The sequence below is a fragment of the Mugil cephalus genome, chromosome 8 (assembly GCF_022458985.1).
Source record: "Mugil cephalus isolate CIBA_MC_2020 chromosome 8, CIBA_Mcephalus_1.1, whole genome shotgun sequence".
Classification (NCBI taxonomy): domain Eukaryota; kingdom Metazoa; phylum Chordata; class Actinopteri; order Mugiliformes; family Mugilidae; genus Mugil; species Mugil cephalus.
In genome coordinates, this window is record NC_061777.1 from 23528526 (window position 1) to 23542746 (window position 14221).

General features: G+C 42.0%; 1 protein-coding gene across 1 annotated transcript; it reads right to left on the reverse strand.

Moving 5' to 3' along the window:
* Positions 1-56: 56 nt before the first annotated feature.
* On the reverse strand, positions 57-13695 carry adam28 (ADAM metallopeptidase domain 28). The gene is made up of 21 exons (XM_047591189.1): positions 13528-13695; positions 11487-11575; positions 11299-11375; positions 10824-10902; positions 10646-10722; positions 9746-9929; positions 9486-9548; positions 9189-9260; positions 8814-8983; positions 8025-8106; positions 6929-7062; positions 6135-6312; positions 5044-5133; positions 3462-3657; positions 3274-3379; positions 2967-3123; positions 2793-2873; positions 2182-2378; positions 2010-2091; positions 1830-1925; positions 57-1428 (listed from the first exon to the last, which is right to left on the reverse strand). Exons 1-21 carry the CDS (start codon positions 13583-13585, stop codon positions 1396-1398), a joined length of 2301 nt encoding a protein of 766 aa, XP_047447145.1. The 5' UTR covers positions 13586-13695; the 3' UTR covers positions 57-1395.
* Positions 13696-14221: the final 526 nt, after the last annotated feature.

A 14221-nucleotide genomic window follows, 5' to 3' on the forward strand; every position in this document is an offset into this window, starting at 1 on the left:
GTACTGTGATGTCAAACTGATGCTTGTTCTGATGCTAAAAAAATGAAAAATGCATCTTCAAGGTGTAGAATATTTTATTTCAGTTTATTTGTACAAATCCAATTTATTTCATCTCATTCATTACAGCAATTGGTTATATTTAAAAAAAAAAAAAAAGCTGTTTAAGCGCAAGAGACACTTCATTCAGCTTCCACAGTCATCCACATGAGCACACGACAAAAATAAACAGTATTCATTTGTAACATTTACAGTAATCTGAACACTCTTAGTATCCTCACAGTACGCACAAGCTGCTTTTTGTTTGCATCATATCCTTACTCAAACAAGGACCTGAAATATTTTTTTTGACCCAAAGACAAAGCTGAAACAAAGACAACTGGACTTGTTTCCCCCAACATCTTCCGAGTGACACCTCCCGTCCAGAAGGTCTGGTGAGGAGTTTAAAAGTGTGAACGCAAAAAGCTTTTTGGGAGCAGATGTTAAGGCTGTGCTGCGAGTGGTTTGGTGGCGTTTCAGTCAACCTCACATGTTTAGTCAGGAGTTTTCAGATGAGAAGGCTTCTCTCATTCCTCTTCTTTGGCTACAGTGGGCTCCCTTTAGGTGTAAGTGGGCTGAAGATCCAATCCTCTTGCCTTTGTTTTTTGGTTATTATTTTTTAGTCTTCACGGACGTCTAGTTTTTAGTTCGTTTGTTTAACATTACGTGTGCGTTCACATAGTGAACTCAGTTGAGACGAGCAGCGGTATGACTTTGGCGTCCATTAGCCGAGGAGGTAGCGCTCAAAAGTTTCGGTTAAATGTCAAAACTTGATCTCGACCATCTCAACTCTCATACTTGTGTACCATATAAACTCCGCCCTACTCCACTACTGAACCACAGACATCCTAGTTACTAAGTACTAAGTAGTTGTGAGGTGGGGATATTTAATAACAGTATTTTCAGTGTTACGGAACATTTGGGTGATGTTTTCTTAAACAGTATTTCTTTAACACTGCAACTCAACTGCCTGAGCTTTTTCTCTCATCTTATTACAGATCGGAATAGTTTCAGGGGTCAGGATAAAAGTATACATATAAAAATACAACATAAACATAAAATAAACATAAAATATTTCACTCACACACATACACACGAGTTATGTGATATAATATAAACCATGGCTCACATTTAGGACCAGGGCAGCTTCTAGCTGCGCAAACCTGACAGTATAAAAAGTGCATTTTAAAATCCCTGTGTCCTCAGTGCATTGCATGCTAGTAACAATTAGGAGTCCAGCATGTCCCACTTGCAGCGCATAAATAATTCCATTTGTTTTCTCTGGACCACCAGCAGCCTCTCACTGAGAGCCGTGAATAAGGGCGAGTCTCCCATGGCGTATTAATAGTTGGCAGTGTGTCAGACCATTGGTGGAGGTACCGGCCTCAGAGCCTGGCAGACAAAAACAAAGAGGTGGTTTCATTCACAAACCTTCATGGTGTAATATTCTATACTATATTACTAGCTTTAAATCAAATGAGTGTGTTTAATGTAAAACTGGTCAGAATTATTTTCAGCTCCAAGGTGTGTTTTAGCAACCGTTAACTAACTCCAACTCTAAGTCCAGGACTCAGCAGAATTAGAAGAGAGGAGGCAGGTAGGTGAACAAATTCAAGTTCAGTTTCAGTCAAACACACACATGATCTTCTTTAGGGCAAACATTACTGGAAGAAGTAAATACCTTTCAGTTTGGTGACTAAAAAAATTGCATTTTACTAGTATGTTATAAGTGGTTTCTTATGCAATCGAGTCAAAACTTTTATTATATAGAGAGAGAGGACTCTCACAGTTACCTGACGTGCAGCCATGTAGTTCTGCATCGGGGGTTTGGGCCTGTTCCCTGCAGGAGGGGGCGGAGGTGGAGGTCCTTTGGGCTTTGGCGTGCCAGCCTAAAATTTCAGGCAGGTTTGTTAGCAAATGCGTTGAATATTAACTGGAGACACATTCCGGCTGCACAAAATGTAGCACATTACCTGTCTGACTGCCACGGGTGCACTGGGCGCTGGCCTTTGAGGGACAAAGCGCATATCTGTCTGCTTCCTGGTTGTCCGCCCACTGTGACAAAAAATGAATAATTTAAGCTGCTGGTGGCCATCACTTGCGAAGGTGATTTTACAACAACAGACACATAATACAGTTACTTACAGTGGCAACATGCTTTGTCGCCTTTTAAAGAAAATGGCTAATCCGATGGCCACAGCCCCTGTGAGCAGCAGTGTAACGATCAGCACGATGGCGACGATTGCTCCTGCAGAAAGGGAACTGAACTCCTCATCCACGGAATCACAGTTAGGAGGCAGCCAGCCCGGCTCGCACTGACACTCACTTCTGTGGTTGCAAACCTGAGAGCACGAAGGGGACGGGATGTTATCAGGGTGGTAGGTTAGCACGTCAAAAAGATTTACTAGACGTGCAACATTTAGAAGACAGGTCAAACACTCAGCCCTACTTTTCTGCAGCGCTGGGTTGTAACGAAGTGGATGTATTCAAGTTCATTTGCTTGACTATTTTTCTTTACCAACACCTTTAGTTTGTGACATTTTGAAAACAAATCACATTAAGCGCTAAATGTTACTGAAGTGATAAACAGTGGCACCAGCATATTCTGCTTCTTTCAATCACTGTTCTACAATCAATCTACTTAGATAATAAATAGATCAAATAATTATCACCGACTGATCTCCACTGGAAAAAAGAAATGAGCTCCACCTCAACCAAACACTTGGCGATAAGAGTTTGCGTCGTCATGTACTCACACTGTGGCCCAAGCAATTTGCAGAGCAGTTTATGTTCCTGTAAGCCGTCTCGAGGTCCATGCACTGATTCTGGTTGCACACCTTGAAAAAGACAAGTGACACGCACATGAGTCACTTCGACACACGCCGAAACCAAACAAGGTACATTTAAAAAGTTTAAAAACGCTCTATTACTTTCCCATCTCCACATATGGTCCCCGTGTCCACCTGGCCGTAGTCCTGGGTGTAGTCGCCGTAGAAGGACGCCTTACAGTCGCCCACTTTCACCATTCGGCCGTAGTTTGGGTTTTCGTTGCCGTTTTGGCAGAAGAGCTTCCCACACAATGTGTCTCTGCAGAGGAAGCACAGAATTTGTAAGAATTTGTGTTCGCTGCCACTTCTGAGCCCACATTCAACTGCAGATGAGCATTATACTATTACACTGACAAAAAGAAATGCATTGCAGTGGAACCATCTAAAGACGCATTCTGCTCATACTCACTGACTCTGGCAGGGGATGTACTGATCATTGGAGGGACGTCTGCAGAAGGCATAGTATTGTCCTCTGGTGTTGTAGTTATAGCAGTACTGAGGGGCCTCAGTGGCACCTGATGGCAAAGAGAGGTTACACGAGAATACAACCGCTGATTCCGATTCACTCACTGAGTCCACGCTGAACAGGATACGTACCATATCCATACATCTTGACACACTGGTCAGGCCTCTGTGGACACCGGCCGTTATAGCAGTACCCCAGGCCCTTGTCACACGGCAACCCGTTCAAAGCAAACACATCCTCGGGGCAGGTGGAGTTCTTCCCGTCGCAGTACTCAGCCAGATCACAGTCTTCTCGCTTCCTGCGACACTCTAAAGAGCGAGGGGCGATCTGTGTGGGGCATGTTGAGTCCGATTAAAGGTTCTGTCGTGGATTACAGCTCTCATCTAAAGTGCAAAGGGCACTGGTGCTGCACATACAGGACCATGAACGCGGCCCGTTCTGGCTGAGATATGCAGCTCTGTTTTTAAGATCAATTTAACAATTTGTACCTTTTGTTAGGGTTAAGGTTTTTCCCTTTAAATTTGAACTAATGAAATGCTAAGTTACCAGAAAGCTTTAGTTGCTAGTTTTAGATTCAAATTTTGGCAGAAGAAATCATTTGCATTTGGAAGAAGAGTTGCAAAGATGAAAATAAAAACTTAAATTTATGTTGTTGTTTTTTTTCTTCGCATGCTTTAATTACTCACTCTGTCATGAGTCTTTGATTTATCAGGTTGAGTCCACTGGACTGAATGTTATATAACTTTTAAGTAGTTAAAAGCTTAATAGTGCTTACACACTGTACTAATAGAATATTTATACTTTTAATTACTGATGCATTAATGTTACATTGCACATACTTTTAATTACCCAAAGGATTAGAAGCATTGTCAGACATGTGAGGCTGCATTTCTCTCAACCTGATGAACCAGTGTTAACTGTTACCTGCCTCTGTGTTGTAATATGGACTCAATAATCATTTTTCACAGTGGCAAAAACACAGGTATATTGTTGATAGCTTCATTCCAGTTAGGGCAGGTCCTGCCTCTATGTTTGCTCTTTCAGGGCGTACTTGGACACTTCATGGAATTAAGCCCCACAACTCCACTTGTTGTGCACCATTTTGACCTGCCCCTACTGTGGCAAATCAAAATGTCTGCTGTGAGAAAAGGATTACGAACAAAAACTGTGAGCCTGAGAGCAGACGCTAACGCTGATGAATCACTGAGTGAGGCCGTTTCTCATCGCATTGTTTTCACTTCCGCATTTATCCTAAAATGCTGAATATAGTATCTTCATGGTGGTCATCATCTGGTTTCTAGTTTCATGGTCCCCCCAATTATTCAAATGCTTTGCTTCGTATAATGGTTTTCTCACACAGAAATAATAGTAAAAAAGTTTATCTAGCCCTTTCCTTCAGTGAAAAACCCAAACCTTACTTTTCTGCCGATGCGTTTAGGACACATATTTTGCTCTCCTGTGAAACTGAAACATTTAAAAAGTTGTTGACAGTTTCTAACATCACCCTAATTGCCTGTTGAACCATGGCTGTCTGTGGCGATGTCTCTGCACCGCAACACTCAAACATCAAGGTTGAATTAACAAAAGCCATGAGGGGAGGAGGACCGTGAAGAGAAATGGATGGGTAACAGTTCCGATATTATTTCTCAAGGCACACTAGAGGGCAGCAGCTGAGCAAATAACTGGATCACCTACTGCCACATGGGGACTCACCTTGCACTTCTCACAGCACTCTCCGTCAGAGCACTGTGAACCCTCTGTCAGCATGCAGGTGGTGGCATTGCAGCATGGGTTGGTACACTCCTGTGAAGACAGAACATAAGGCAGAGCTCAGACAGGCTCATAAAACACATTACTTCTTTGTGTTAAACTTCCTTCTGGTCTGTTCCCCTCCTTATTGTTTATAGGAATAAGGGTTCCGTTTTAGCCTGTTCTTTGCTTAGCTTTGTACACGGTAAACTGTGGACTGTAGGCGTCTGGTGGATGTACCACAAAACCACAGTGTCAGAGCTACACGTTACCCTTCCTCCCCTCTCTCTCTTTCCCTCCTCTCTGCTCTTGTTAGGGTCCATTCACGGACGTCCGGCAGCAGCACACGCCTACAGGATGCTACAGCAAGCATGTTTTGAGAGAAGAGAGCTTGAGTGTGCTGAATGCCTGAAACAGGTCTGAACATGGTTCTGTTTGGAATGCTGTTCTTCCTCAAAATAACATGTTGTGTATTGTTATAAGCTGAAAATGCACATCGTGTTATCATCACCCGTCAAAACATAACCAAAAAAAAATAAAAAATGCGTTTGCGTTGTACGCATGCTGATTGTAAATACTGTATAAACTGTCTTTATACTTATGCTACAACACACGGAGGTGCAACTTTTTAAAATGATAAAAAGTGTTTAGCATACAACGCACAGTGACACAATTACGGGAGATCTACCGACTATGAAGAAGTCTCTGTGTGTGCTGCTTCTAAGAAAAGTCACATTGCGTTAAGATTTGTGTTCCTATTTCCAGGGATTACTTTTCTTAGAACAAAAATGTGTTGATGCATGTCAGACAGCATTGCTCTCATAATCCCCCTATAAAAGAATCTAGAGCCAAGTTAGGGGTTGGCATCAGAAAGCAGTGGCCGGGAGGCAGACCCGAGCATGTACAGACACACAACAGACAATAGTCTCATTTTTTAATGTATCATTTGTGCAGTGCTTATGGGTGAGGGAGAATAGGAAACGTACATCAAAAGAAAACATCTCACCAAATAAGATGGAGAAAAAGTAGCTGCAGTGTAGCTGAAGTGTATTTACCTGTGCAGTGCCGCAGTCACATTGCTCCCCTTCCTCTCTAAAACCATTTCCACAGACTGCAGGAGCCTCTATACTTTTGTAGTCTGGTTTGTCTAGCAGGCAGCCGGGGCTGCGGTCTGTCAGGTACCTTTCATAGCTGTTGCTGCTGCAGCTGCTGAAGCTGCGAGGGACATTCCAGCTGAGGAAGAACAACACAGTTGACATAGTTTAGGGCCAGATCTATACAAATAATGTACTTCTCTCATTGTACCTGTCACTGAACACTGATATGGATCAAAGCTCACAGTTCAAGCTTCATCGAGTCCAAATGGCATTTAACCACGAGACAAACAGTGGGCAGGAAACACACAGCTGCCAACAAGATTGCCATCTTATTATGAATTTAAATCAATAGATATTTGTCAAACTGAGAAAGTAGCTTTCACTCCTGAAAAGCCTGCTTAGCTGTGCATGTGCAGCCTGCAAATGTAAACAACGCAGAAGCCTTAACCACTTTGGCCCATGTGCAGGCAAGAAGTTTCATTTTCTGTGACATGTCGTGGTAAAAAGAGCATTCCACAGATTTTGGCTACACTACCCACAGTGCAACAGGACTGCCAGCAGATCAGATGCTGCTGTATTATGCTATTAGAGGCTAAAGGGCTTTAGCCTAAAGCTGAGATGATGCAGGCTACAAAGACCTGGCAAGCTGACTTGTTATTTGTTTCATTTTCAGACTGAATCTCAAATCACAGGAGCAGGAAGAAAAATAATAAGGTTGTCGTCTTGGAAAAGCTGCTAACCTCTTTTCTTACCTGAGGGCTGCAGCCATGATGCAGCTATCCCCGGAACAAACACAGCGGCTGGAGTCGTCATGGTCCATGCCCAGGTTATGGCCCATCTCATGAGCCAGGGTGGCTCCCACGGCAATGGCGCGGTCATTATGATCCTAAAAGAGGTGATAAAACACCGGTTCTATGAGGGGGGAACGTCATGACGATGACCATAATTTTAGATGTGTTCAAAGAAAACATTCAGAGCTCTCAGTCTGCTTTGAGGCTGGTGTGTTGGCTTCCGGATAATGATTGTCGGTGATAGTCAAATACTGTGACTACAGATACAGATGTGCTTAAGTTTTTGCATTTATTGAGATCTTGTCTCTCTGCAGTTTTGCCGGCACTAGAACATGAGCTATCAATTGGGTCATCAGGAAGCTGAACTCTCTGACTACACTCTCTACTACATATTTACAACCCCTACCTCACACAGAAAAACAAGCTGGTGCTATGTCCACATGTACACTGGGAATGTATTCTATTTAATGCATTTTTATCTGTGCACTTTAGTTATTCTTTACATTACTGTCAGAAAAATCTCTATCCTCCTCTGTCGTGTCTGTGCACTTTACATCTTCACCATGCGATAGTAAGATACGTTCTTTTGATTCCTCTGTATGTCTGGTACACGTGAAGAAGTTGACAATAAAGCTGACTTTGACTTATTTCAATTAATCCTGAAAGGAATATGACTACATGTGCTACATATCATCTAAGTCTTTTATATAGCTCTGTTGAGATTCGACGTTAAAGAAAGAACAAAGGTAATGTGGTTGCTTTAGTCTTAAGGATACATTCTGTGAGAACCACAAATGCTCATTTATCGTATTCATTGGATTCATCATGTAGGTTTTAAAATGTTTCTAGAGGCCTGAAAACAGTTCTAGGGTCAACTGACCATCAACATCATTACAATCATGCTCCAGGTGCCTTGAACAGACCAACATGTATTGCAGTCCATATTGAGATGCAGTGCATTAACCAAAATGCCTTGGTGGCACAGAAGGATGAGCTAGTTAAAAGCTCTCAGGATTCATCTGTGGTCATCGTGCATGTCACGTGTGGAGTGGCTCACCTGTACTACCCCGACAGAGTGACCGGAGCAGAGAGTCCCGATGAAAGCAAGGCCCACGGTTGCCCCTTCAAAGTCAATGCCACTGAAAAACAAGATGGATCATATCAATGCTGTTCACATTCTGTTGTCCGAACAATGTAATACCATCATCTATTTGAAACAAACAAACTTCTCTACAGTTACTGGAAACTTGACATGATGAATTAAACTTCTGTCACAAAAGCAATAACCAGTTTTACAGCCGCTCAGCTGAAACTATGGTCGCAGCGTCATAACTGCCATGTTTGTTCAGCTTATCAAGGCACACACACACGTTTTTCTCATTATTGCAGTGATACTACAGGGCAAGGCTGTTAGTGCGACCTGGACACAGGGAAGATTTTGTTTCTTTGTTTTTCTGCCACCCAAGCTTCTCTGTGTTTTCCTGTTCTGCGAGGTGTGAACATCCAAGCAGATTTTCTGGCATCTGATCTAGCAGCGGACCTGACCTTGGTCCAACATGCAACTACAGTACATGTTACACCAGCACTGTGTGGAAATCTCCAGTACTTTGAGGTCTGGTGTGTAACAGTGGCTGAAGTTGTGAAACAGCCATGTTGTACAGCCTGTTTATCTCCACAAGAGCCACAGCTGAAAGAACGTGAAATTAAAAAAAAAAGTCAAGTCTAAAAGAAAATGTTTCTCCGTGTAACGCCCTGCATGTTTGTTTGGTTTGCATGCTGCATTTAACCATCAGAACCATGGTCTTTCATTGGGGACTGGGTTCTACTTAATGGTGGTGATGCAGACCTGATGAGATGAGCGTTGTCATGTTTCTTCTTTTTCACCAGCTCAGAGTTCCTCCATTTCATGAACGCGTCCAGGTTGGCCCCAGCAGGCGGGGTCACAGTTATCAAGTCATTATTTGACCAGATCTCCAGCCCCACCAGAGCAATGAAGGTCTTCAGGGGCTTGTACACCTACAGAAGATAAAAAACACAACCCAAAACAAAACAAATGTATCAGACAATCTGAGACTTCTAGGGCTATGGCTGCATACAGACAGCAAAATATATGTCAGAATCAAACAAAACTGTTGTAGGCCACAGACATAGAAACTGTATATCACAACACAAAACTGGAATTTGTGGAATTTGCCCAAAACCTTTAACACCACTGACTCACCACATTGACAAAGTTGACAATTTCAAAGATCCGGTTTCTCAGCTTAGTCCGGTCTTCTTTCATCTTCTTGTACTGAAACGCCATGTCATCATGTTAGATCTACATCACATTCCAGTTGCTTAACTACGATTTCATCAACATCAACTGAAAACGGTTAAAAAGTCCAAATACTTTCGTATTCATATCTGCTTGCGCTTGCACACATAGCCGGCATATTTAGGCAAGTCTGGTCGTGTCTGTTACCGAAAAAAAAAAAAAGTACACAAACTTGCCAGAAACAGAAATTGCAGTTCCTACCTCACGGTTATCAGCAACAAGGTAGAGCTCAATGTATTTTGGCTGCTGCAAAATAGATACACCCTGGAAGAGGAAGGAATAAAGCAAGTGGTGGCATTTTTCATGTTTTCTTTGAATCTTTCTACAAAGAGCATGAAACTACCTGACTGAATGCCATGTTTGCATTGACTTCTATTTTTTCTTTATTTGAAACCACACCTAATCTTAGATCTCCTCTGATAAAGTAAAGTGCAAAGGTGTGTGTTGTTGTAGCTTCTTACCCCTGACCTGGAGCGGCTGCGGCTGGTTGGGGGTTCAAAGTCATCACTCCAGCTGGTGTTGGTCACACCACACACTGCAGGCGTGAAGTTCTTGGGATCGAACGTGGTCACTGCGTGGTCCCCCTCATCGTCACCAGATAGAGGCTCGATCAGGTACCTCTGGGCAGACGTTCGGAAGTAGCCCCTAGACAAAGTTCATGACAGACTGTTTAGTTGCTCTGATGTAGAAATAAAGTTTATAGGAGAACAAAGTTGTCTTTCTTTTTAGAGTGAGCTCCTTGTCAAACGTAAAGTACCGTTTTAAATAAAGTTTGATCATCGTTAGTTGGTTTGAACAATGGGTTAGTATGGGACGTATGAAGTTTCAATGTCTGCAAGGCCAACTAGGAAAGTTCTCTCTTGCACTGTGTTTTGTTTTGTTTTTCTTACCAATAAACTTAGAACTTCCATATGAAGAAAAACATATTTCCTTTAGGAGGTGGTGGAAACCAAAACAGAGCAAAAAGGTGTGATTTGCATTTGCCACTTCTGTAACTGTAGGTTGTTTTCATTACTATTCTAGTTGGTAGGAATTATATATAGGAATTGAAACTAGGTCACAAAAGCAATCAGTGCTTTTTTTGTGCTTTTTTTGATGCACAAGTTGCATTTACAGCTTGTTTTTACTGCTTCATGCGGCAAAAATCTATTAATCCAGCTTCAAGCACATATGAAATACTCTAGTTAGTGGTTTACTCAATCTTTAATGCAAAGTGAAAACTGATTCTGCTTTTATCAGCCGTAGTTTGAACCAACATGTGGAGCCAGTGTGTGTTCTGAGTAAATGAGAGGCTCCCATTATGGAAGTGTCATGATTTTGGATGATTTGATGACAGTTTATATGACAGTCTGAGCGCTCACCTGAGCCCATCACAAGTGGCGATACTGGCAGATGATTCGCTGTCGTTCACAATCCTCCCGTGATAGTAGCAGTGATCCTGGCAAGGACACATAATTGATGGTTATGAAACAACAAATACAAATTCTGAGATCCCTTTTTTTTTCAATGTACAACTGAAACTCGCCAACAAACACTTACGATGTCAGACGGTGTTGTGGTGACCTCAGTGCCGTCGTCTTGATAGTATGTCTCGGTGTAGTCATTGGTTAGTAATTCACTGATGGTTGAAAGACATGAAAATAAATATATTGAATTTGCCCTTTTGATCCTCCAGAAAATACAATCTTTATTTGACATATGTGTAATACTTTTGTAATCCGGAAACGGAATACCAAAAATTATTTGAAAGAGAGAAGTAGAAGCAGGAAGTTGCATTGCTGCTTTAAACATTTACTTGAGGTCTTATCATGAACAGACCTTCCCTGTATCAAGAATCAAGATAAAGTGAAACAGCAACAGTCTAGTCACAGTCTCTGACTGATAAACTGTTTATATTCAAAATGGATCAATATGTTAGAAGTTCTTTAACACTGGATTATCTCAGTCTAAGTTAAGCATGTCATTGTTTGTCACTGATAGCTCACAGAGGCATGGTTTTAAGGAAGTGACCTACTTATTTCTTTCTAGCTGCATTTCAATGTCCTTTCCTCCCACGGTCATTGCATACTTAATAGTCTGTGGTCTGAGGTGCTGTGGAAAAACACAAGGGACATTTAGATTTTTAGCCCAGGTCATTCAGGCCAGTGTAGCTCAGATACAGCACAGTATAGAGTAGTTGGATTTGAAACAGAATAAAAGTACCTCTGCATTTCTTTTTCTGACGGTGTGAATTCTGACAGGTCGAACCACCTCATAGTCCTTGGCCTCCTTGAACTCAGGACCGTGGCTTTCTGTGGAGATAACACACATTATATCAGCTGTTTTCTTTTCTTTTATGACAAAGAATGTCCTTTTCTGAAGTAATAGTGCATCCCAAAAGAAGTTAAGTCTATAGTTGTTTACTCAATGTAACTCCCTTTTTCCAGTGTTTGCACTAACTCAGCAAGACTAAATACACCTCACCCTTTCAGACTAATTAAAAAGATTTGCGGTCAGTGACAATAAATAAAGAAGCATTTTAAAGGTTAAAATAAACCAGTTTGTAAAATGCCGTCCACAAATGCTCATGTCATATGTTTTATCGTCCAAACCATTCAGCCCGACCTGCTCACTGTGAAGTACAATATCACTCAATACTGCTGCAGCTCGAGGTCATTGTGAGGTAAACCTAACCATAGGTTGTGTTACTATGGCCACCAGTAAGTGGCGGTCTCTGCACGGAGCACAAAGAGAAGAAAGTGATATAATTTGAGGTAGAAAGTGTCAGATGAGATGATTTAGTCACCAGGAGACATTCACGATTCTCTTCCAATGTCTTTGTTAAAGCGATTGTTTAGTGTTTTGGTAAATGCAGTCAGATTTAAGGGTGGAATCATGCATCTGTGGAGATATAAACTGCAAGACATCAACCCGGCTCATAGGATAACTTTTTAATTAGAACATACCAGCATTGTTTAATCTCACACAGGCAGGAGAAACATCCATCCAGCTTTCACAGGAAGCAGGAAGACTCAGCCGGCTTACTCTGACCCAACACTTCTTACCTAATATCTTGTATCGTTAATTTGTACAAACACTGGAGCAAAAAAAGCAACACTTGTTTGAGAAACTCTGATCTAGCTCCTGGCTCATGCGGATCTTTACTCCGGAGACAGAAAAACAATGACATACTGTACGTTACAGCCCCAGTGCTTTGCCAATTTCAAACTCAGTGTATAGCTAAGAAAGAGAGTCCAGCTTCGCAGACGGTACTTTACACGGTACTTTATGAAAAAGCAAGTACAGATTCCTGATATCACACTTCCCACCAGGTTAGAGCGATAATCAGGACAGATGAGTGTACAGTTGTGCCTGCCTGTCTCCTGGCATTCCTGGCAGGGCAGAAACTATTGAGTAACCACCAACCTGAAGTAATTACAGTAATTATATGCTGCCCTTAATATAAAAGAAGAAACACGCAGGTATCTCAAATTTCCCCTTACTGTCCATAAATCGTACTTCAGCTTTTTTGTGGTCTTCTTGATAGTTTCACTTGACATTGTCCTGAAATCGTCTCTGATACAACCTAACACTGTCACAGGACTAGTGTCCGTGGTACTGACCAACCCTGGGTTTTTTCGAAATGTGTCTGATGACATCATTTGAAAGGACATTGTCTCACCACAATATCGAAACTGTTGATAAAACGCAATAATTCCCAGTCAATGTAAGCTGCTTCAGAGGAAGTGACTAACTTCTTGTGAGTCATGGTTACCTGCCGACCATACACAGTAGCACCTGAGAGGGTGGCTTTGTTATGATCCAAAGTCTAGCTATGGCAGTTTCCAGTAATGTACGTAAAGTTATTCCAACTTCTCTTTTATGATACATTATTAGATTTTAACAACATAACAAGTTGTAACATAACAATGTTGTTATGTTATTAGGCGCGATAAGGCACTCATTCACTGAGCCGTGACTATCCTCGCTATGTTGTACAAGCATGAGTTCCCGTGGCCATCTAAGGAAATGGAATTAAACTCTGAAGCTGCATTTAAGTTAACTTTAATTCTTGTAAAAACACTTAACTGAACTTTATTTATGACAACTTCTTTCATACCATGGTCATACCTGAAAACACTACTTGATTCCTAGTAACAGAAACCTACAATTTAAAGTGCTTTGTGTAAATAGGATAGGATAAAGCCAAGCTTTAGTTATTAATTAGCCACTGCGGTGGAGGTAAGAGTATCAAGTGACTTACCTGAGGGCTTGAACGAAGCATTTAGGATGAAGAACAACAATAGGAGTGTCCGTATCATTGTCCAGGTGCAGACAGTCACTGTAATAGAGCAGATCAGCACCACGATCAGGCTTTATGCTGTCTACCTGCACGCTGTGTTGGGTTCTTGCGAGGCCACACCTTCACTGGCCCTCCTGGACCTGTCACAGCTACTTCCTCAATGACAGCAAAATTACACCACGTTCTCAATGCGGCCCAAACACGCCCCCGCTTCTCCAATGGAATGCAGGAAGAAAAGTAGAAGCTTAACTAGCCGCTTCCTACGTGACGCTCTCTTAGGATTTGTCGGCAATGCATGAGACCATTTTATAAGACTTTTTTTAAAAACCACTCGTCGGAAGTGTGATTCACTGTCTTACGAAGGGTGCTTGAGACATGTGGTAGTTTCTGCACACATCACTTGTCACACTGCCGTCACCACAACATAAAGACGATGCTTGCCAAATATAGATATTAAACTTGTCACCCATCTGCAGCAGCTTAGATTCTTCTTGCCCTGCCCCTGTGTCTGCACCCACCGAACACATGCTTGGAGTGCATTCACAAAGAGCCTGAAGACAATAAGGCCAATGTGCATGCTCCCTCACCGCAGGGACACACAGGGCAGTGTCTGTAGCTCAGTAGGTGGAGCATGGTGTAGTTAAAGCAACCCTGT

What these genes read in the sequence shown, in the direction of transcription:
- adam28 (XM_047591189.1), bottom strand. Translation starts at nt 13,585, where the DNA reads ATGATACGGACACTCCTATTGTTGTTCTTCATCCTAAATGCTTCGTTC. An exon ending in ATGCAGCTAGAAAGAAATAA is followed by an intron (nt 10,903 to 11,298) that starts GTAGGTCACTTC and finishes TTCAACCATCAG; the next exon opens with TGAATTACTAACCAATGACT. An exon ending in ATCATGGCTGCAGCCCTCAG is followed by an intron (nt 6,313 to 6,928) that starts GTAAGAAAAGAG and finishes GTTCTTCCTCAG; the next exon opens with CTGGAATGTCCCTCGCAGCT.